The following is a 26,110-nucleotide window of genomic DNA, read 5'->3' as shown; positions in this document are numbered from 1 at the left end:
GAATTCATAAGCCCGGGAACTTGTTAAATGAAAACTCAAAGTGGGAACTGCCTGTAATCGTGCACATGCACACCCTTTTCATAAGTATATATAAAGTTTTTATGAGTGGGCTCACTGGGATATATATATATATAAACACACACACACACACACACACAAACACACACAGGGTGTTTCAAAAGTGATGGTCAGTAATTTAAAGGTGAACTGTACAGATATCAGGCATACTAGTACTTGTCAAAGGATAGTCAACATAGAAAGAGGTTATAGCAACGAAGAGTACTTAAATCCTATGGATTTTTGTATCTCGGGTCATGTAAAAATCTTGGTGTACATTTCTGACATTAACACAATTGAAGAATTGCAGTGTCAGGTTGGAGCCTTTCAGAAAATCAGGAATGACCCAGGAATGTCTGAGAGGATTCACAACTCAATGCAGAGAAAACTACAAAGCTGCGTATGGATGCAAGGACAGCATTTTGAACACCTTTTGTAACATGTAACATCTGTAAAATCCTGTGGTATTGAAACCAAAAATTAAAAATGTACTATCTTATATTTAATAAAACCACCCTTAGCAAAGGTTTCAGTGTTTTGCTAAACTAGTGCTCTTATAGTCAGAGGCTGATCTTAACAGAAAATGTGCATTATCTCAAACGGTTCATTTGCGGCCTAATGTTCACTGGGACATTTTTGCTTATTTTAGTTTGTACTTTTCACCTCTAAATTATTGATCATCATTTTTGAAACACCCTGTGTATATTCAGTAAGTCCCAAATATACGTAAGATATAAGTTTTGGGACTTCTTGCGCAAGTAGAATTTTATGTTTGGTCCTCAGATTGGTCCACTTGATATCGATGGTTCAACTGTTGATGATCCTGCTCAGGTAGCTAACAAACTAAATGAATATTTTGCATCGACATTCGCACATGAGGATTATTCAGCGAGGGGAATGCCAGAGGTGTTTTCAACTCTATTAGTAAGCTAGATAATCTTGTAATAACAGAGTAAAGTGGAGGAAAAATTGTTGAAGATAAACACAAGAAAGGAACCCGGGGTGGATGGGATCTATTCAGTTATATTAAAGGAGGCATCAACGGAAGTAACGAAACCCTTAGCCATAATTATAAGAGCTTCCTTGGACTCAGGGGAGATACCCATAGACTGGAGATGTGCAAATGTGACCCCAATTCACAAAGGAGGATCAAAGGCTGACACAAGTAATTATAGACCTGTGAGTTTAGCTTCTGTTCCAGGAAAATTAATGGAGGGCACTGGTTAAAAAAGCACTGCAGGATCATCTAGACAAGACTTCAGTTATAGCTCGGACACAGCATGGTTTTGTTAAGGGGAAGTCTTGCCTGACCAATTTGATTGGATACTATGATGCAGTCACAAAAGAACTGGATGCAGGGAATAACTTTGATATTATATACTTGGATCTTAGAAAGGCTTTTGATACTGTTGCACATGGAAGACTGCTGCACAAATTGGAGCACAAATTGGAGCAGTGGCATTGGAGGCAAATTGCTGCTATGGATAAAGGGGTGGTTGAGGGGGAGAAGACAAGAGTGGTAATCAATGGACACTGCTCATCGTGGACTAATGTTATTAGTGGAGTCCCTCAGGGTTCAGTGTTGGGTCCATTATTGTTTTCTGTATTTATAAATAATATTTATGATGGTATATCAAGCTTAATGTCCAAGTTTGCAGACGATACAAAGGTTGGCAGGGTTGTTAAGGACACTACTGATGCTGTGCTGCTGCAACAGGATCTGGAAAGGTTGAGCAGATGGTCTGAGAGGTGGCAAATGAAGTTTAACATTGACAAATGTAAAGTACTACATATGGGAAACAGCAACCCCAGAGCAACATATCAACTCTGTGGTACTACACTGACAGTGGTAGAGAATGAAAAGGACCTGGGGGTAATTTTGCAGGCAGATATGAAGTTCTCTGAGCAGTGCAGACGGGCTGCAAGAGTAGCTCATGGTGTCTTATGATATACAGGAATTTTTCTAGCAGGGATAAGGAGGTGATTATTCCCCTGTATAAGGCAATGGTCAGGCCACACCTTGAGTACTGTATACAGGTCTGGAGGCCTCATTTCAAGAAGGATGTAGAGATGCTGGAACGAGTACAGAGAAGGGCAACAAGATTAGTGAATGGAACAAAGGGTTGCTCTTATGAAGAAAGGCTTAAGTTTTGCAAATTTTACAGTGTCTGGAGACTAGGCACCAGCAAGGTGACCTGATAGAGGTGTATAAAGCCTTGAATGGTTTGAGCATGCTCAATGCTGATGGGATTCTTCCTCTTGCTCAGAATAATCACCTGAGAGGGTATAAATTCAAATTGAGGAAAGACAGATGTAGGATAGATGTACGGAAATTTGCCTTTAGCCATCGGGTAGTTGGAACAGACTTCCATCCCTTGTGGAAGTTGATAGCCTAAATAAATTTAAGGCTCAGCTGGACAGGTATTTCGAACCAACGGAGGGATGAAGTGGAAGTTTTTTTTGTTTTTTTTTTTTTTTTTGGCTGATGCTGCCATAAGCTTGCTTTCTTGCATCATATGCCTCTACTAATGCTAATGTAACTTGGGAATGACTAATAAAATATTGCTATTATATCCCTGATATGCCAAAATTACAAAAACCACATCCTCAGAAGAATGAAGAAAAATAATTATATATTTTTCAATTAATTAGTTATATATTTTTAATGAGTTCAATTAAAAACTTTATCTGGGGACAGTGGTGAAGTAGCCGGAGTGGCACATAAGAAAAGAAAACATAAAAGGAAGAAAGAACACGTTATTGTACTATAAAACATATGTATTTCGTAGCCTTTGTTATTTATTGGTGCTGATCCCTTCACCGGTTCTTAAAATTATAGGGTATATGCCATGAATCACAGGAGCCTTAGTGCAGAAACACACTATTATCACGTCACGTGAATCTCGTCATGTCCCTGTCACAGAGTAGTACTCTGTGGTCCCTGTTTAGTGTAAACTGTGAAGTCGGTTGTTGAAGAAACTGTAATGTAGGGTGGCCAGATTAAAAATTTGATCTCGAGGTACTCATGCTTATGTTTGGGGTATTCATTCCTCGTTTAGAAGTACTCGCATTATATCTTAAGAAAACTGAACAATTTTAATAACAACCATTTTATTTCTATATTTTGTCAATTTTTACAAGTTCGTGGAATTCAAAATTAGTCAAATTTTAATAAAATTAATCGAATTATAGCCAGTGCTTTAATTCGTTTAATTCAGAAAATTTTATTGCAATAGTTATAAACATTAAAGGAAACTTTTATAAATATTAACATCAAATGTTTTACATAATTGTTTACAATACATGTTCAATAAACCTGATTTATTTTATCAAAAAGAAAATATTTACCTAGCAATACTTTTTATTTGAGCAAATTTTCTTTAACAGTTTTTCATTTTTTAGTGCACATGCGTAAAATTCTTTGCATGACATTTTGGGATTGGTTTTCTGCAACAGTTCTCCTTCAACATTCTTATTTCTATCATTTTTCTGCTCGTTAAACATTGAGCTAAATACTCGCTCACACATTGCATTTGAGTGAGGAAAAGCAAACACAAAATTAATATTTTTTTTCTGTATTACTTACTTTGTATGCATTTAAAATTTTTATCCAAACATCTGTGGTATTTTTGAGGTCTTTTGTCTCTATTTCTATGGAATTATTTCAACAGAACATATTCATCATACAGCAAATCGATATTGATATTGGAAATTTTAAATAAAAAAAAGTTTGTTGCCTGAGCCTTAAACCATTATAACGAAATAAAAAAGAAGTCAAGTAGAATGTAAAAGCTTACAAAGTAAGCATAATATAAATATTCTACAACCCTCTTTGTAAATAGGATAGAAAGTCGTATTTGAGTCTAAGGGTGCAATTCAACAAGTGATCAAGTAGCTGGTCGAAGTGGAGGGTGCTTCGGAATAGGCACGAGTAACGTCCTTGATGTTATTATTTGTTTTCGGATATTCTTACTTGTGCACTGAAAACAGATTATTTACTTATAATTTAATTTTCTATTAGCATTTCCTCCATTTTCCTCTTGTCACGCAGCCACACCTAATGAAATTTCTGTTTGAACAAAAAAATCTGACTTCCTGACAGTGTCATTCGGCCTTGAAGCCTGACGTGTTATCTTGTGAATACAGCCAGTTAGGACACTGCATCTCCGAGCAATAAACAATTGGTAAATATAGCTCCCCCACATTTGACGTTAGATATGTATGCAAGTGAAGTCTCGGGAAGTGATAATAGTGTGTTTCCACCCTTACTCACCTGCAAGCTCAAGTTTTTTCATTAAATAATCGTGAAATTTCAATAACATTAATTACATAATTGTAATTAATTACAATTAAACTCAAGCCTACAGGCGAGTAAGGCTCTTGGGGGCCTTACTCCCTGTAGGCGTTAAAGTTTTTTCAATATCATTAATTACATATTTTTCTACTTCACTCCTATAATTTCTCAATGACATAAAGGGTTTTTCTTCTTTAAATATTGATGAAAAGTAACTGTTGAGTTCATCTGCAAAATCAGCTGGGATATCTAATACTATCCTACATACATTACATAAGGGTTAAATCTGGTTTGTCCTTCTCTTCTTTGCACTTATATATGTGAAGGATTCCTTATCCTCACTCTTTGCCAGTGATTTCTCATAATCTGCCTTTGCCAGCCTAACCTTTTTTGTGTGGCACTATTACAAATCAATTTTAGCTGTTATATATAGGCTTCAGTACTTTTTATTGCTCTGTAACTTTGCCATGCTGTCTTTTTCTCCTCAAGTAATCTGGTAACTTCATTATTCATTCAACTTGGAATTCTCCTGTGGAATTTTTTTTTTAATTGGGTGTATGCATTCAAGGCTTCTGTGATGTTTTAAAGGTATATAAAAAAGTTAACTGCAGCCATTATCAACCCACTGCAGGATGGAAGCCTTCTCAACAATTCATGCTGAGGGAAATGGACCATAATCTGCCACACTGGTCCAGTGCGGGTTGGCAGATCGACCGTATTTACCAGTCAGGGGCTTGAACCCCAATCTACTCAAAGAGCGTGTGCTACTGCACTCCCGCTCCTGACCACTCGGCTACAGAGGCCTTTTTAAAGGTATATCATGCCATAATTCAATTGTATTTGATTTCTGTGAGATATCTACCCAGTTAATAGAGGCCATGTAGCACCTTAAGCTGTCATAATTTCCTTTCCTGAAATTATAACCCATTTCTTTGCCTTTAACTTCTGCTAACTCTATCTTCATCGTCCACTGTAGAACTTCATGATCACTTCCATCTTCTGGTTCTTGTACTGTCAGCCCTATTGTGTCACCTGATTCATGGGCAATGATTTATCATGTCTAGAATATTCTTTTCTCATAGTACTATCTGACATGTTGATACAAACCACTTTAACATCCACTTTCACAACAACAGATGGTAGTTTGTTCCAACAATCAACCACCCACTGGCTGAATGCAAACCTCTTCGTATCTATCCTGCTACCATCCTTCCTCAACTTGAAGTTATGCTCCCTCATGTGCAGTCTCAGCAAGTGGAACAATGCTATTAACATTCATCTTACTCAATCCATTTAAGGCTTTAAACATCTCAATCAGGTCCCCGCAGGTGCCTGGGCTCAAGACGCTGCAATTTGTAGAAGTGAAGCCTTTTTAGGTTAGAACACCTTTTTGTTCTCTTCACCAGCCTAGTAGCCCTTCTTCTGTGCCTATTCAGCAAATCTACATCCTTTCTAAAGTGAGGCCTCCAGACCTGTATACCATACTGAAGATGTGGCCTAACCATGGCTTTATACAAAGGGATAATCACCTCCCTAAACCTGCTAGCAAAGTTTCTTTATATCATTGACAAAAATCCCACGAGCTGCCCTGGCAGCATGTCTGCACTGCTCATAGAATTTCATATATGTCATTTCACATTTACTCCAAGGTCTTTTTAATTTTCCACTGTCTTGAGTGTAGTACCATACAGTTCATAAATTACTGTGGTTACTGCTACCCATATGCAGTACCTTGCATTTGTCAGTGTTAAACTTCAACTGCCATTTCTCAGCCCATTGACACAATTTTGATAGATCTTGTTGCAGTAGCTCACCCTGATGACTGTCTTTAACCACCCTGTAATGCTTTGTATCATTTGCAAATTTAGACATTAAGCCTGATATACCTTCATCAATATCATTGATAAATATTGAAAATAGTAATGGGCCCAATACTGAACCTTGGGGAGCTGCACTATTAACATCAGTCCACGAAGAGCAGTGCCTGTCAATAACCACTCTCTGCCTTCTTCCACTTAACTATCCTTTTATCCATTGCAGTAACTTGTCCTTAATATCACATTGCTTGATTGTATAATTTTTGGAATGCTGAGAAATAACATTCCAAAATCTTTGACATTCCAGAATTTCATTGATAATGGTTGAAAAGAAAGTCTGGAATTAACTAAAAAAAAAATGTTTACTTTTTGACTGAGCAGTAAATCAGAACCAAACTCAATTTTATGAAAAGTTTAATTCTTGTTTATAAATTTACTTCAACACAAGCAAAAAACAGAAAATGTGTACCAAGCTATAAACAAAAACAAAGTATTACTACTAATAGTCCAGAGTTGAGTGTGATGACAGAATCAACACAGCACTTGGCTACTTTTTGAATGCTTATATGCATAATGGCACATCAATTTTACCATTTCAAGTTTTATATATCTGTCAGATGTAGTGAATATATTAATAATACTAGTTGATAATTATTCCATTATTTTTATTCCTATTTAGTAAACATTTGTTTTATAATTTAATGAAGGAAATATAGTTATGTTGCATTTGCAAATGGATGTGTTCTGCAAAAGACATTGAGTTGACTTTGCATTAGCAACACCTGCCTAATACCATATGGTGCTGCCTTTTTCTCATAATGTAACTCATACATATCTTGACACGGACATTACCATGCGTTGCAAGGTGACCTGTGGTAGTGCTTCCCATGCATTGTACAATGTGTCCAGTAATGTTCTGCAGGTTGCCAGGTGGATGGTCATAGCATTCCTATTTAGGAATGCTATGACCATTCTTTTTCTTTTTCATTAGGCCCATACATGCGCACTTGTTTGGAATTTGGTGTATTGGGCAGCCATGGGGGCACAGAACTCATTTTCATATTCCTGAAAACAGTTGGCAATCTGCCAGGCCTTGCAGCATGCTACGTCTTGGTCTTGTTGATGGATACTGGAGTTTTCTGGATAAGTGGTCATCTTGAAAGGAGGGTGTACTTGGTCAGCAACAGTAGAAAGATAAGCATTCCCATTGAGCCATTGATTAACAGTGATCAGAGGACACTGTTATCTGGATGCACCAATAGTGCATCCAGATACTGTGGCATTATGTTGCTTTTTGCAACATATTTGATCTTGCTATTCCTACATTGTACTGGGTGGTTACCTGGGCCACTGCTGTGTTACAAGATGAGATATATGGTGCTCGCTACAGGCATTGGCCACATGGGGCTGTCCCATGTGACCTTTGGCTGGTTGTTCGACCACTGTTGAGCCAATCATGGCATTCTTGTTACACCACAGAATTGGGAGTACTTAACCATTTTGGTTGTTTTTGAGATACTGAAACCTGTTTCTTGCCCCCCACAACCATTCCATCTTCCAAGTTGGAAAGATCTTGACACTGGCCTTCTTCCTTGCAGACACTCAAACTGATCGGCGTGTGTGCAGACTGTAATGTGCTATCAGGCTGTTCTTGACTTTTAGCCTTCATCATTGTCACAGACCAGTCTATTCCTACACAAAGAGAGGGTGTGGCTAATGTAAAGCCAACTCAGTGTATATATACATGAAGGATATTCTGATGATGACTGCTGTATAAAGTTATAGTTATATATGAAAATATTTGGTCCTTTGAGTTTACAATTTTGTTTTCTTAGGTTTATGGATTCAGAGATAGAGCTAAATGATGTTCTCCAGGAAATGCACATTATTGCAACTCAACCCGATTTATACCATATTTTGGTTGATCTGAATTGTGTATCTAGTCTTCTTGGCTTATTGAATCATGATAATTCAGGTAATTAATAAAGTTTTAATATTTCATGCCATGCCACTAGTTGATTCAACACTAAATATATATTCGTCTGTGTATATAGCAGCAGTTGAAGTAAATGCTATGATTGTAGTACTTGAGACAGAACAAATTTCAGTATCCTCGACTTGCTCTGAAGCACATTACTTAAAAATATGGATCACTGTTGGTGGTCTTGTTTCTAAATCTAATGGTCATTCAGCAAAAAAAAAAAAAAATAATAAAAAAAATAAATAAATAAAAATAACAGATTTCTGATGTCATCTGGAAAGTCCAAAACTAGCTGTCAGTGAAGACTGTTTTGCCATATTTATTAAGAAACAAGCAAACGAAAAAAAAAAAGCTTTATACTGATACCGTAGCATTTACTTAACTGATGATTCTGTTCACTGTCAAATGCATAGTATAATATAGTCATATTATACTACTGTATGTTTGCGACTGGAAGATACTTTGGTGCCTTGTCAACCAGACCAAACATTTTGCAAATGGATAAGATAGAGGCAATCGATGGAGCAGTCAGTCTGACTGAGCAATACATATGATGTGTACTGGTATGTACTGCTGGAAACCTACATAAATGACTGTACAGCAGGGTCCAAACGTTGTTCACAGTAAAGGAAAAAATGTAATGAACATTTTCCTTAAGTTTTTTTTTTTTAAAGATAAAGCAGGATATTCAAGTTTAATTGTACCTAAAAGTCAACCTACAAGAAGAGCTGCTCTAGCCATAGTTTTTATCAGAAATAATAAATGCATTAGAAAATAATCTCCTTGTAAGAAGAAAAATCGGTGAGTAGGAAAGCAGTTGATGATTTTGATAGATGCATTATTTTGTTGCATTATTGAAGAATTTTATAGTATTGACAGAAAGTGCCCACTTTCAATAAATTGTTGGCAGTTACACAAATTTAATTTCCCATTTGGGAAAAACAGCTCTACATGCAATTTTGAAATGAATGGGGTTTAGCAAATGGAAAGAGATGACATTGTTCTATGGAGAACAAAATATTTACAAGCAATTACACATTACTGCGATTCTGGGAAGAACCTAGATTACTATCCACCCAGGTTTTTTTAGATAGTAATTTTTGGAAGTGTTGGAGGATCGATGGATTATCTGGAGTTGTGGACTATGGTCACGCTGGGAAAAAACTTAATGAGTGTAGGAAATATAAACGGCTTTATTCCAAACTCTGTTTATATATAAAGCTCAAAATACAGCTGGTGTCTACCATAGTCAAGTGAATCAACACCATGGCTAAAGCAGCAACTAATGCTGATGATGTTACCAACAGCAAATTCTAAGTAGGAAGCATTCAAGGAATTAATCGTGGAAGCTACTGAAAGTTTCACACCTATTAAGAAATATTGTTCAAGGTTTAGGCCTAAATGGTTGTCAAATGAACTAATGAGACTTGTGGCAGAGAAGAAAAATGCATGGGATGCATATAAATTATCAGGCAACACAGAAGCCTATGGCAGATATAAGCTAGTTTGTAATCAAGTCACAAAGGAGGTTAGGCAAGGATTTCCTACTTATAAAAACTCTAAAAGGAAGGGGATGAATCTGATTGGTCCACTTGATTATTGATGTTTCGACTATTGATGATCCTGCTCAGATATAACAAACTGAATGAGTATTTTGCATCTATGTTCACACATGAGGAGTTATTAAGGTTTGAAAATGCCAGAAGGTTATCATATTGTAGCAGGGTGCTTAATGATTTTGTAATAACTGAGAGCAAAGTGGAGGAGAAATTATTGAAGTTAAACATAAGAAAGGCACCCGGGGTGGATGGTATCTATCCAGTTATATTAAAGGAGGCGGCAATGGAAGTAAGCAAACCCTTAGCCATAATTATGAGAGCATACTTAGACTCGGATTAGGTCCCCACAGACTGGAAGTGTGCAAATGTATCTGCAATTCACGAAGGGGGATCGAAGGGTGACACGAGTAATTACAGACCAGTTAGTTTAACTTCTGTTCCGGGTAAAATAATGGAGTCACTGGTTAAAGATGCATCGCAGGCTCATCTAGACAAAACTGCAGCAATAATTCAGACACAGCATGGGTTTGTTAAGGGAAAGTCTTGTCTGACAAATTTGATTGGATATTATGATGTGGTTACAAAGGAACTGGATGCAAAAAAATAATTTTGATATCATATACTTGGATTTCAGGAAAGCTTTTGACACTGTTGCGCATGGAAGACTACTGTACAAATTAGAGCAGAATGGCATTAAGGGTAAGTTGCTACAATGGATAAAAAGATGGTTGAGTGAGAGAAGACAGAGGGTGATAATCAATGGATGCTGCTCTTCTTGGACTAATGTTATTAGTGGAGTCCCACGGAGTTCGGTGTTGGGTCCACTGTTGTTTTGTGTATTTATCAGTGATATTGATGAAGGTATATCAGGCTTAATGTCGAAGCTTGCAGAAGATACAAAGGTTGACAGGGTTGTTAATGACGGTAATGGCAGTGTGCTACTGCAATAGGATCTAGAAAATTTGGGCAGATGGGCTGAGAAGTGGACTGAAGTTTAACATTGACAAATGCAAAGTACTGCATATGGGTAGAAGTAACCCCAGAGAAACGTACCAACTGTGTGGTACTACACTTAAGGTGGTGGAAAATGAAAAAGACCTGGAAGTAATTGTGCAGTCAGATATGAAGTTTTCTGAGAAATGCAGACAGGCTGCTAGGGCAGGTCATGGGGTTTTGTCAATGATATACAGGAATTTTGCTAGCAGGGAAAAGGAGGTGATTGTCCCTCTGTATAAGGCAATGGTCAGGCCATGCCTTGCGTACTGCATACAGGTCTGGAGGCATCATTTTAGGAAGGATGTAGATTTGATTGAGTGTGTACAGAGAAGGGCAACAAGATTGGTGAGGGGAAAGAAGGGATCCTCTTACCAAGAAAGGCTTAAGTTCTGCAAATTGCAGTGGCTGGAGACTAGGCACCTGTGCAGTGATCTGATTGAGGTGTATAAGGCCTTGAATGGTTTGAGCATGCTGAATTCTTATGGAATTCTTCCACTTGTTCAGATTACGAACTTAAGGGGGCATAAATTCAAATTAAGAAAGGACAGATGTAGAATAGATGTGCGGAATTTGCCTTTAGCCAGCTGGTGTTTAATTGCTGGAACAAACTTCCATCTGTCGTTGTGGAAGTTGATAGGTTAAATAATTTTAAGGAGGACCTGGACAGGCTTTTGGAGGGAATGGTGTGATTTTTTTTTTTTTTTTTTTTTCCCCTGGCTGATGATGCATAATCTCATACACTTGCTTTCTTGCATCACATGCCACTACTACTAGTAATGCCAAATATTCAGGCACATTCTGTTATAGTTTTCAATAATGCACCGTATCATAGCATTCAACAAGACAAGCCTCCAAACACTTTGTCACAGAAGCAAGCTATTATAAAGTGGTAGGTAGGAACACAATGTATCATTTCAACCTAGTATGATGCGTAAAGTGAATTATTAAAAATGATTAGCCATTTAAACATTCCAAAAATATACACAGTGGATAGAATACATATTCCCTTAAGATTTTACCACCATACCAATGTGGCCTCTGTAGCCGAGTGGTCAGAAGCAGGAGTGCAGTAGCACACTCTTTGAGTAGACCAAGGTTCAAGTACCTGACTGCTAAATACGGTTGATCTGGGCGCCTCCGTAGCCAGGTGGGAAGGAGCAGCAATGCGTAGCACACGCTTCGTGATCAGACCGGGGTTCATGCCCGTCACCACCAAACACGGAGGATGCGGAAAGGTCAGGGAATGACCACCACTTATTCCCGGAGCAATATGGCCTTAGTTGTTAATGCTCCTAAAAACCAAATAACAAACAACAACAAAACGGTTGATCTGCCAAACCGCACTGGACCAGCATGGCAGATTATGGTCCAATTCCTTCAACATGAATCATTAAGGAGCCTTCCACCCTGCAATGGATTGATAATGATTGCAGTTTACCCTTTATCATTGCAATTTAAACCCTATTGATTAATATGGGTGCAATTAAAAATGTTTATTCAAAATAAAAATATTCAAGATCTGATTATGAGACATCTAATGGAATACATGAAAAAAGAATAGCTAGCATAAATGAAGAAAGATGAAAAAGTTGCTATGACAGTGTTTTCAAAATAGAGCAGAAGTATTGGGAACTGTGTTATTGAAGAATTAACCAAGTCTTTAGTGTTTACTACAAATTAAAGTGGTAGGGAAATGGCAATGGAAACAGATCAAGAGGATTAATGTAAGGTTTGAATTACGTTATTAATATTTATTAAATATTAAGATGTCAACATTTATTTCTGAATATAATGATTGTATATAATGATTTTTCAGTAATTCAGTATTTATGATATAGCTATAAAAAATAACACTACTAAAACATGCTATTCATTTAACCATCTCCATGCTCTCTTTACCCAACCCCTATTCTAAAGAATAGAAGTGCCTACTTAGCCACACCCTCAAGTATCTTCCAGTCACGAACAGACAGTATGCATTTGTCTATTTACTAATTTATTTCAGAGACTATAGCATTTGCAATATTAAATACTTGATTTAAAAAAAAATAATAATATACAGAGTGCTTCAATTTTATATTTAGGTTTAGGCTATCTGTTTTTCTGGACCTCTTTCATCATATTTTGCTGATATTTTTAAATTTCACGTTAAAATTGACTAGGTATTACTGTTTAGTAAGAAAGTTCAATAAAATACTTTTTATTGAACTTTGAATAAAAGACATTAAGTATTTAATTAGTTTTTTTGTATGATAAGGATAAATTGGTATATAGTTAGATATAAACAGTCCTAATGACTAAATAAATCGACTGTTTTGAATTTCTATGTGCCTGGATTTTGAGTTCTATAAAATTATGTAAAAAAGAAGTTAACACGGGTTGGCACTACATTACACAATTTTTAGCTAAACTAAACTATGGTTTTGTTTTTTATTATTATTGAATATTAAAGATTAAAACAATTCATTAAAACTACCTTGGTAGTATTAATGATGTGTGTGCATTAATCCATGCATAAGTAAACTCCTTTATACCCTTGAGGCTTTAACCAAGAAATGTCTTTTAGACTATTAAAGAATTACAATTTAAAAATAGATACTGAATTGTGATTACTTCACTAAGCAAATAGTATGATTAATAATTAAAAAGTGTTTTGGTATATGAGGCTGTTGGTGTCATAAGGACAACATTGCAAAAAGTGTAAGTATTCATAGTTATCCATTTATTAATCTTGCTATATAATTATTACCGTATTTCTTCGATACTAAGACTCACTTTTTTCCTCCTATAAACATCTTTAAAAATGGGGTGCATCTTAGAATCGATGGTGTCTTACAGTTGCAGTTTTTTTTTTTTTTTTTTTCAAATTTTCTCACGCTTTGCACCCATGCAATAAAGTGGCGTGGGTGATTTCACGCACTTTCAAAATGTGAAGCCACTGTTATTTCATTATAGTGGAGCTCACTCAGTGAAAACTGGGAAGTTTTTTTTATATCTTCGAAAGTACATAAGAAGTGGAGTTACCGTATTTCGTTCATTTTGATCCCTTATTGCACATTAAAATGTCAAAATGATTGCACTATGAAGCCACATTGAAACAAAGGTATTGCATATGCAAAAGAACATGGAAATGGAGCTGCGGGTTGACATTAGTGAAGTAAATGTCCGTTGTTGAAGAAATGATCGCAATTCCATATTTTCATGCAAAGCAACAACCACATACTTTACAGGGCCTAAGAAAGGAAGATTTCCACAAGTTGATGAAGCTGTAATATGCTTTGTAACGGAGATGTCTGCAAAAGGATTACTTGTTGCTCGACAAGCCACGCAATTGAAAGCTGGAGAAATTGCCAAGTCCCTCGGAATAGAGAAAATAATTTTTAAAGGCAGTCGCTGCTGGTGCGACAGACTCTTGTGTCATAGCGGATTATCATTAAGGCGCCGAACATCTATCTATCAAATTCCTGCAGACTTTCAGCAGAAGCTGATTAACTTTCAGCAAGAGGTATGAAATTAAGGGAAAAAAATAAACTGAGTTTAGTCAAATTGGAAATGCTGATGAAACCCCAGTCTTCTTCAGTATGCCTCGAAATTACGTCATCAATGCTAAAGGTGTTAAATAAATCAAGATTATAAGCACAGCTCAGAAGAATCAGACTCTGATATTGATGCAGATATCGATGGCTCAGCAGATTCAGAAGGAAGTGATGAATAACATACCTACTGATAAATACTATTGTTGTTAGTAAATTGAATTCTATTATAATAAAAATATTTGTTAGATAGATTTTAGTGTTTATTTTATTTATTTATTTTTCTTAGAATCAAATCTTTTTTTTCTGTTGGTGGTCTGAAATTAAGGTGCGTCTTACAATCGATGGAATCTTAGAATCGAAGAAATATTGTATATAATTATTAATCTTACTATTGTTGAAATTTACTTAATCTTAAAAACACACACACACACATATATGCCTTAAAACTTTATGCCTTTATATATATATATATATATATACACAGTAAACCCCCGCTATTCGCGGTATCTGTATTCGCGGTTTCGCGTATTCGCGATCGCCGATTTAATATAAAATGAAACCTAAAAAATGTGAATTTTAAAGCGCCGTGAATATTTTCCGCCATAAAAAAACATTGGCGTGGCTAAAATTATCTTTCCCGGTCAAAACAGCGCTCAATGGGTGGGGGGAGAGGGGTGACAAAATCGCGAGCGTGAATGTTTCTCGCTAATCCTTGTTCAATATGTGTTATGCGCTTGTTATGGAAGGTTTCGTCGTTTGCTTTTAATTTATATGCTTATAAATTGAATAAATTTATCAATTTATAAATTGATATGCTTAAAAAAGTGATAAATCTACAGTTTTGCAGTGTAAAACAGACTTTTTCGAGTGTGTTAACGGAAGAAAGTGACTTTATTGTGGACAAGTTCTTTCTAACCCCTACAAAAATATGACTACGAATAACAAGAGAAATGTGAAAATATCAAAGAAGGTGATGACATTAACGAATAAAATTGAGTTATTAGATAAAATTTCTAATAGTGAAAGTGTCTCGTCAGTGGCAAAACATTATAAAATCAATGAGTCAACGGTACGATCAATCAAGAAATCGGAAGAAAAAATCCGCCGTAGTGTCCGTGAAAACGCGCTAATTGCTTCAAAAATTTGCTCTGTAACTCGTGATGTTAAATTAGAAAAAATGGAAAAGGCTTTAAATCTGTGGATAGAAGACCGAACTCAAAATAAAATTCCGTTAAATTCACTCATCATTCGTGAAAACGCAACTCCTTATCAACGCTTTAGCGAAACTGGTGATAGCACTGGCGGGATAGGTTTTTTAGCTAGCAAAGACGCTGGTTTGAAAGATTTGTTTGAAATTTCTAATAAATATTACATTTAATATTAAATTGTTTCTTATTTTCATTTCGATGCCATATGCTTGCATTTCACTATGTACTGTCTATGTACATAGTCATATTATGAAGGTACATATAATACATACATAGACAAAATTTTAGATTAGTTTTTCTTATATATTTCATACTTTGGAACGGAACCCCTTTATTACTATGGGAGCCATAACTCAGTATTCGCGTTTTCGGTATTCGCGGCATTTCTCAGGAACGTAACCCCCGCGAATAGCGGGGGTTTACTGTATATATAAAGGCATAAAGTTTTAATCGAGAGCAGAATATTCATGACATTAAAGTTGCAGAATATTTTGCAGGAATATTCTGCAACAATCTCATTGACAAAACAATAATTTGTGACAAAAAAATACAATGAAATCTCATTAGTATGCTCATGATTAGCACATTTTCCCTCATAATATGATGATTTTTGTAAGTCCCGGTCTCATTTCTATTAATTATAATTAAATAACCTAATAGTAATTTAATTAATTTTAATTATTAATTTTATTAACTAAATTAATAACTAAAGTAAAATTATTTAAAACTTAAAATTTAATCTTTACCCGTTGTTTGCTAATAGCTATTTGTTGACTGATCCAAGATGAAACCTTAACAAATATATTAAATTAACAGCTTTATGTAAATAAAGTCGCCATGATTTACTTGTTGTGCTGTCTTTACAGTCACTGAAGAAGTGGTACAGGAAGTATCTGAGAATAATCTGTAATTCTTTAAGAAATGAAAGGCAGGTTACACTCTATGCAGGTTTAAGTGCTCATTATTTCACCAATATTCAGTTCTTGATATATCTGTGGACCATGCTGCTTAAAAGAATATTTGAGAAAAATTTTTGTGTGGCACATCCCTCTGAAATCTGCAGTGTGTAAAAGTGGTGCTCCTCCCAGCCACTTCTACGGGTCATCACCTTCAACACTTTGATCAAGGTATAATTCATTGTGTGAAGTAAAATGATAGAAAGGCTCTTACAAAAGTGCTCAACTGTAATGGATACAGATGAGCACGTGGTAAAATCGGGTGAATGGTGGAAAATTGCTGCTAGCAACATTAGTTTCAACAATGATGTTGAGTGTGGCAGCAGTATCATTTTCTTCCAGTTATCACTAGAAGAAATGGAACAGCACCAAGCAGAAGGAGGTGCCAACAACGATGAGGATGACGGTGAAGAACAAGAGCTTGCACCATTCCAACTGTTGGAAACCGTGGAAGCCACAGACACTGTAGTATTATATTTGCAGCTTTCATGTTGATGAGGATGTTATTAATCAATTTTCAAAAATGGATATGATTACATACAGACTAGGCTAGAAAAAATAAGAAACAAAGCACTCTAGATATGTTTTTTTAAAAAAGATTCGTTAAATAAATACATTTAACTCTTATGAGAATTTTCATTAGTGCATTTTCTAACAAAATTATGACTATATTTTTCCTAGTCTGCTGAAAAATGTACTAACAAGATTTCACTGTACTGATTATTGCATGTCATGAAATTACTAAGATTGTCACATTGACACTTGGCCCCGGGTGCCAAGCGTTCCATGGCCAAGCGATTTCAGTGCGTTTATACAAGTGAACTATCTAAAGAGCTTTTGCCAATACATATTCTGTTTATTTCTGAATAGCGTTTTCTTCATTTCATTTTATATTTCAGTAGCTCTTTTGTTCTACAAGTAGTAGGCAAAGGCCCAGAAAGGAAAGACACCTTTCTGTTTCTTTTTCCTTTAGTACTAACTCAACTAACAGCCGCTTGGTCACCTCGTGGCACTGCTCCTGCCTCCCCGTGGTGGGGCCGGTAACCTGGGAGGTAAAGAAAAACCCCCAGGGCCAAAAGGAGCCAACATGGATAACAATACTTATCCACCATTAGAGCCTTCGAGCTCCAGGGCAGAAAATTACAATGACCATGACACAAATCACGATTTAGGTAACAACACCAAAAGACTGAAAACTGATAGGATGGAGCAACCCTGCCCATCTTTTCTAATTTTCCATTCCCAACCTTTTCTAATTTTCCATTCCCAATTTTCCAACCTATGAGTAAACTGTCTTCCTTTGTGATTCAGAAAGATCTAGAAGGTATTGCAGGATGTCCTAAGACTGTTAAGAGACTGCAATCAGGAGACCTATTAGTGGAAACCAATAACCACAGACATTCGGAGAAACTTTTTTACAACTAAGTAATTTTGCTGGTATCCCAGTAAAAATATCTCCTCACGCAACCCTAAATTCATCGAAGGGTGTGATATCCAGTTGGGATCTTCTAAATGTCAGCGAGGAAGAAATAACCCAAGAGCTGCAGGGACAAAATGTCATTGAAGCAAAGCGCATAATGACCAAAAAAAAAAGACAACCTTTACGATGTTACAAATGCCAAAAGTATGGCCATTCGCAAACTGTGTGCAGAGGAGTTCCAGTCTGCCCCAATTGTGGATCCTCTGAACACAATCAAAGTGACTGTTCGGCTACAAAAATGACGTGCGCTAACTGCAAAGGTGACCACCCTGCATATTCCAAAACTTGTGAAAAATGGAAAACAGAGAAAAAAATCGTAAAATACAAAGTTGAGAATAAAGTCAGCTACCAAGAGGCAAGAAAACAAGTTACACCTACTACTTTGTATAAACCAAAATTTAACTTATGCCAATGCAGTAAAAAAATATGAAACAGTCTCCACTCAAACAGATGTCACAATTTCCACTAATAAATCAATTTCCGATTGGGCTGGAACTGTCCTCTCTGAGAAACAACCAAGTGTACGCAAACAACAGCCCAAAGTCTCAGACCAGGCAAATAATACTCCTCTGACAATACCAGCAGCATCTCCTCCTCCAATGAGTACTACTACGTCCGATATTACAAACTCAAATGCAATGAAAAATACCCAGAACACAACCATGGATACAGATAGCACATCTATACAGGAAGATCCAATTTTAGAAATTCACGCTGAAGAAGAAGAAATGGACACTGGTCGGCCAGTTTTCTCCAAAAAAGATAAATCAAAATTAGAACGTCATAAGCCAGTCACCTTCAAAAAACAGTCAGATACAGCTCCATCAGTTAAACCCAAATAATGCCTTGTATTTTGCAATGGAACTGCAGAGGCTTTCGTTGCAATACAGATGATATTCATGATCTGATAAATCGGTATTCGCCAGTTGCTCTTTGTCTCCAAGAAACTTACTTAACTTCACAAATTTCTCCTTCGATAAAGAACTATTGTCTTTATCGAAGAGACCGTAATACAGCAAATGCTGCCCATGGTGGTGTTGCAATTCTGATAAATTCAAAGATCCCAACAAAGCATATCCCACTGCAAACTGAAATAGAAGCTGTTGCTGTTCGTATAACGCTCCATATTTCATTAACACTTGTGTCAATCTACTTGCAGCCAAACCATACATACTGTTTAAAAGAACTTGAAGACCTCATCATACAGATACCTCCACCTTTCTGTATTTTAGGAGACTTTAATGGTCACCACCCACTATGGGGCGCTACTAAATTAGATAGACGAGGTCGACTCATTGAAAGCCTATTAGAGGCACTAAACCTAGCCATACTGAATACTGGCACGCACACTCACATTCAGCTCCCAACTGGACATACTTCAGCAATAGATCTTTCCATTTGTTCTCCAGTACTGGTCCCGACCATAGAGTGGTATGTTATAAACGATCCTATGGGCAGTGATCACTTCCCAATCGTATGCAAGGTATTGATAGCACAGGCTCCTTTAACTAAACCCTGCAGGAAATGGAAATTTACAAGAGCAAACTGGACAAAATTTCAGTCATCAATCTGTTTCGATGAGAAAAAAATCCGTCTCCAGCGTATTGATGATGTGACAGATTACATCACGTCGCATCTCCTAAACGTGGCTAAAGATACAATACCATTATTAAATCCACCGGGCCGTAAACACTATAATTATTGGTGGAATGAGGAGTGCACCAAAGCAAAAAAGGCAAAAAATAAAGCGTGGAATTTGTTTCGGCAATATCCAATCACAGCCAATCTGATAAATTATAAGAAAGAAAGGGCAAAAGCACGTTACATACAGAGGCAAGCCAAAAAAGAATCCTGGACCCGTTTTGCATCGACAATTAACAGAAACACTGACAGCAAATTAATTTGGAAAAAAATTAGACAGCTTTCTGGTAAGTTTCCAACCATACCTTCTCCAGTCCTCTCCTGGAATGGGCGAGAATTATCTAGTCCCTCGGATATAGCTAATGCTTTGGGCAATACTTTTGCTGAGATCTCAGCAACATCAGCTTATACTACATCTTTCCAACGAATTAAAAACAGTCGAGAACAGTATTCTATTAACTTCCAAACTCCCCTCATTCTACCATATAACAAACCTCTACAATATTCTGAATTATTGCATGCCATTAAAACAGCTCGTAATGGTGCCACAGGACCAGATGGCATCTATTATATCATGCTGCAACATCTTGATGACAAAGCTTTGCGCCTCCTCCTGGTCTTTTACAACCGTATTTTTTTAGAAAATATTTATCCAGCTTCTTGGCACCACTGTATTGTTTTGGCTTTCCTGAAGCCTGGAAAAGATCCAACCAATCCCCATAACTATAGACCAATATCTCTGTCCAGCTGCCTCAGCAAAATCCTTGAAAAAATTGTCCACAGTAGACTTGTATGGATAATAGAGTCACAAGATCTAATGAGCAATAGTCAGCATGGCTTTCGACAAAACAGATCATGTTTAGATCTCATGATCAAGGCTGAATTTGCCATTCGCAATGCTTTCGTTAAACATGAGCATCTGGTAATGGTTTCTATAGATATACAGAAGGCTTTTGACACCACCTGGCGACATGGCATACTTAGTGATCTTTATTCTCTCGGTCTACGGGGCAATCTTCCCATATTTGTTCAGAACTTTTTATACGCTAGATCGTTTCAAGTAAAATACCAAAACAACCTCTCTACAACTTTCATTCAGGAAGAAGGTGTTCCTCAGGGATCTGTACTGAGTGCCACTCTCTTTGCTCTTAGAATCGATTCCATCACTAAACAGCTTCCAAACACAGTTGAATCATATCTTTACGCGGATGACCTTTCCATTTCCTGTCATTCCCAAAGCATGAGATCTATTGAAGGCAGCTTCAGATATCACTGAATAAAATACAACAATGGGCCAGCCTTAACGGCTATCGACTCTCACAACAGAAAACAGTCGCTATCCATTTTTGTCGACAACGCAAACTCCATCTGGATCCTGAACTTCAAATTTCCAATGTCTCCATCCCAGTCACTACTAACATCAGATTTCTAGGATTAATCCTTGACAACAAATTAAATTTCTTAGACCGTATTAAAAATGTACGTACTTCCTGTTTAAAAAAGTTAAATATACTCAGAACTTTATCCGCCCTAACATGGGGTGCAAATCGCACCTCCTTACTTCGGTTATACAGGGCATTAATCCGATCCCGTCTCGAATATAGTGCACCTGTCTATGATTCTGCCAGAGCAAGTGCTTTGCGCTGGCTTGATCCAGTTCAGCACAGCGCCTTGAGGACTGCACTTGGGGCTTTCAGAACATCACCAGCACATAGCCTCTACATCGATGCACATGAGCCCCCTTTAACTCTACGTAGGAAAACATTGCTACTGAAGTATGCCGTTAAAATACATAGTTGTGCCTCGCATCCAATTCAGTCATACTTATTCAATCCACCATTAGAAAACCTCTACAGAATTAAGCCTAGCATAGTAAAACCAGCTGGTCTTCGCCTTCTTGAACTGATGCAGGTTTGGAATGTCCCCATTCATTCTGTACAAGAAGTAGTAACATGCGCTCAACCACCATGGACGTGTACTCCTCTACGCACCTGTGACACTTACCTTTGCCAGTGGGGAAAAAATGTTCTTCAAGAATCAAATGTGAAACAACTTCATGCAATTCACACTCACAGATATTTTGACTTTTCTCCAATTTATACAGATGGCTCTAAATCTAACTCAAATGTTGGAGCAGCAGCAGTGTTCCTAAATACCACTATTTCAGCATCCCTTCCACCTGAATTCAGTATCTTCTCAGCAGAATTATATGCAATTAAGCTAGCCTTAGAAAATCTCTGTTCTGACTGCTCATTAAAATTTGTTATTTACACTGACTCCCTCAGCTCAATTATGGCATTATCTAACTCCGCAGATAAAGATCACCCTTTTCTAAATGAAATTAGAAGATTATTACTGCAGATTGAAGAGCGCCACCAACTGATCACCTTCTGCTGGATTCCGGCACATTCTGGAATTTCTGGTAATGAACTGGCCGATAAAGCTGCAAAAAATCCATCTACCTTAAATTTAACCAATATACCTGTTCCAGCATCAGACTATCCACAAATCATTCGTGGTGCATGCCTAACAGAATGGACAGCACTCTGGCACTCTCAAACAAATAAAAAACTTTTTCAATTTAAACAGGATCCTAGAATTTGGCGTTCCAGTGTCCGTTCATCAAGACGAGAAGAAGTACTTCTTTCAAGATCAAGAATAGGCCATACACATTTGACTCGCCTTCATTTACTCACAGGAGATGATCCACCACAGTGTCCACATTGTTCTCTAAATTTGACTGTGAAACACATTCTCATTGAATGCCCACACTATAATCAAGACAGAAATACAACCCTACTATCTTTGGTTAACCTTCGGAAACCAATAACCCTAGAGAATGTCATTGGTGACAATGCAAATATTCCTCAATTTTTAAATTTTCTGAAGAAAATTGGACTTTTTACTCATTTCTGATTTCTCCTTTTCTGACGTGACAAGAAATTCTAATATTTTATTACAATAAAGGAATAGGCACATTATAGCCAAAGCAGCTTATGCGCCAGAAAACCCCACACAACAACAACAACAACATTGACACTTAACCAATAAGTAAACTTATCAAATGAAATACATCTACTTACTAGCAGAGGCCTATAACCCTATCAGTTTATTGAAATGGCAGGAGAGATTATATACCTTGTAAGTCAGATAACATTAACTAAAGAACTGGCGAGTGAGAGCAGGTAGAGGGTAAGGATGATGTCATTACAAAACTCTCTAACCACTGGGATATAGTACAATAATTTAGTAGAAAACCAGTGAACTGCATAGGAGACAGTGGGTTTGAATAACATGAGTAATTAGTTACAATTATAATATCTTGATTATAACTAAATATGATCTTGATTACATCAAACCAAAGGAATACATATGATAGTCTAGTAGTAGACCAATGATGTAACATATCTAAATTTAGAAATACATTGGGACAGAAGAACCTGAGAAGATTAGTTACAATCTTGATTACATCAAACCAATGGAATACAGGATAATCGTTTGAAATGAAGTTATGAATTAATCCAATCCTAAGAACAATTTTTTTTTTTAAGATTGAAATTATCAAAATTGGAAAGCTTGAAATTGCATATAAAATAAAGTAAGGTTTGCAGCATTTGAAGTTTTGCAAATTCTCCTGGCAGCCAAATATAGATAGCAGGGCCATTGTTATTAACAAAACTTTCACTCAGCATATCTGAAGTTCACAAAGTCTGCAACAGTATCTTTCTTAAAGCTGTCAAAATCAGTTGATGTCTAATAGAAATCAACAGAAAATGTTGGGTAAGCTAATGTTTAAAGCATACTGTGCTGGGTAAGCAGTCCTGTGGCTATATTTTAATATAAAATGTGTATTTTGTCAACGAAATTTAATTTCTAGTGCAGTGTAGATTTTAAAAAAATTCCTGCTGTTTCTAAAAAATCTCCTGTTTTCGTCCTGCTTAAGAATACCTGATATCCTGCTTTTTGAAAGGCTGTTCTGAGGACTAAAGCTGGGACCCACTCACTATTAGGCATACCCAATGAATGGATGCTCAATATAAAACAGTTTATTAGACAAGAATATGAAACAATTATATAAAAGCCAGATTCAGTTGAGTTAAGAGTTTATTTCTGAAACCAATGGTACTAGTAATAATAGGCATTATAACTTGCATATAAATTAAAAGAGGCCTCCGTAGCCGAGTGGGCAGGAGCGGGAGTGCAGTAGCACACGCTCTTTGAGTAGACCGGGGTTCAAGCCCCTGCCTGCTGAATACGGTCGATCTGCCAACCCGCACTGGACCAGCGTGGTAGATTATGGTCCATTTCCCTCAGCATGAATTGTTGAGGAGGCTTCCATCCTGCAGTGGGTTGATAATGGCTGCACTTTACTTTTTTTACTTTATAAATTAAAAAAAAAAAAAAAAAAAAAAAATGTTCTTGTTTATACTCTGGCACTACATTAATCGTATCTAGCAGTCACAGGCTTGAACACTTGCTACTGCACTTGTGCTCCTGACCACGAAGTTATATATCACTCTCTGCTTCATCACTTAATAAATCATCTTCCAAATTTTCTGTTTATAGTGGTATGTGTGGTGACTGTTTTATGATATCCTTTTTTTATAATCCTCTTTGCTTAACTGCATTGTTCTGCCAATGCAGTTAAGCAAAGCTTATTCGGCATCAGCCAAATAAATAATTTTACCTACTTCATTTGCTCATTCCTTCTAATAATTTGTTCACTTCCCCAAATAATATATTCAGACTACCCACCTCCACAACATTAGGTGGAACTTTTATTCCAAGCCATTTACTTTCTGGCTTAAGGCAATTCCACACATTCTTTCTTAGACACACACCCTTGTGTTGCCTAAGAAAGAGTAAAGTTGTTTGCAACATTTAGTTTAATTAATGTTTTGTGAACTCTTAAAAACTTTAACAATTCAGCACCACAAATGCCTAGTTTCCAGATGCTGCAGTTTGCAGAACCCCAGTCTTTCTTGGTCAGAATATCCTTTTGTTCCCCCCATCTAATCTCTTCTCCTCAGCCTTTCCAACAGATCTATGTTCTTCCTAAATTGGAGCTTCCAAAGCTCTATGCAATATTTCAAACTGCCTAACCACTACCTTGTACTATGGAATAATCACCTCCTTGTCCCTACTCAAAAGTTTCTATATGTTACTGACAGAACTCCATGAGCTTTTCTAGCAGCTTGTTTGCACTACTTGTAGAACTGCTTTTCATTATCAGTTTCTCCTCCCGAAGTTTGGTGCTACCTAAATGCTATATTATTTTGTAATTACTGTTGTCCTTGATTTTATCTATTTTAAACTTAAGTTACCATTTTTATACCCCATCTGCCTAGTTTATAATTAGGTACTAGTATGCTACCCCAAGATCTTCTTGGGCATACTCTGAGTAATGCATTAACTACCCTGATCACTTTATTATCATCATATTAAAATTGAAACACCTACATTATTATCATTAATAAATAGTAAAAACAGTAAGGGGTCCAGTGGTAAATGCTTAACTGAAATCAGTATATTATGTCAAAACTGTTTTTTGCATCCCACTTCCTTTGTGATGATCTTCACAATAGCTAATCAGATTGGTCAAGCACAATCTCTCTTTCATAAATGCTGTGATTGCCTTAGCTCCAATCGAGATGACTCCATTATTTTCCCTTGTACAGAATTAAAACAGTTCTAACAGCTCTAGTTTTATGTTCATCTTTTGAAACCTTTGTGAATAGAAGAGACATTTGTATACCTCTAGTCTAGACTTCCTTAAATCTTGTAATGCTCTTGGTATTATAACAGAAGGTTTAACTACCTTTCTGGCTTTTTCTTTTAATGTAATTGGGATGATTCCATCAGGCCCAGATCTTTGTTCACTTTTAGCTGCATCAGTTCCTTTTCCAGTTTCCTTTCAGTATTTCATCTTTTACTTTGGTTCAAATCAGTTCAATCAAGTTGTACTAGCAATGTACTAGTTGTGTATCTAATTCAAGGACTTGTATTTATCTTGTGATGCTTACAGGGGGTGAGCAACTCCTGTTTTGGTATATGATGGTTAATGGTCTGTATTTTGTTCTCTCAGCTGCCCTATAATAACTTTTTTAGTTTCATGACAACTCTTTCCTTAAATGTCAAATGCTAACTGGTTGTAGTAGTAGTATCCACAATGAGTAGCTTAAAAGAAAGATGCTCAATAAATCAGTTTAAAAATCTGCACTAGTCATTTAATTTCATTACATTTTGGTAGTCACAACGACTGTTTGATTGGAATACTAGTTTAGAACCTTTAATACTGGGTTGAATCAAATGAAAAAGAGATTTCAGTTGCCTGAATTTAAATTATGCACTGCCATGGGTGTTAATTTTGAGGTTGATATGAATGTTTATATCTGAACAGTATGGCATATTTAGATGTCCTGTATGCATTGGGAGTAATTCACAGCAGCATCAGCATCCATAGTATGGTGCTCACAGTTATGGGTATATCTAAGTTACCTCTTGGCATGCACTCATCTAACTTGCGGTAATGTTTGGCGTTATACTGGTAAATTTAGGGATCGATACTAATGCTTCTACTGAACA

At 36.6% G+C, this 26,110-nt stretch overlaps 1 protein-coding gene across 1 annotated transcript in view; it reads left to right on the top strand.

The window, feature by feature from the left end:
* The window catches only part of LOC150087289 (beta-catenin-like protein 1), a 233,417-nt gene that overhangs the window by 52,861 nt on the left and 154,446 nt on the right, over window positions 1–26,110 (top strand). Inside the window, exon 5 of the mRNA XM_090371950.1 lies at window positions 8,004–8,143. Coding sequence (XP_090228076.1) covers window positions 8,004–8,143 — 140 coding nt within the window. The remainder of the gene's footprint in view (window positions 1–8,003; window positions 8,144–26,110) is intronic.

The sequence above is a fragment of the Mastigoproctus giganteus genome, chromosome 4 (genome assembly GCF_048544385.1).
Source record: "Mastigoproctus giganteus isolate SK-2022 chromosome 4, ASM4854438v1, whole genome shotgun sequence".
NCBI lineage: Eukaryota > Metazoa > Arthropoda > Arachnida > Uropygi > Thelyphonidae > Mastigoproctus > Mastigoproctus giganteus.
The sequence above is the reverse complement of the archived record's forward strand: the minus strand, read 5'-3'. Positions and strand labels throughout refer to the sequence as shown.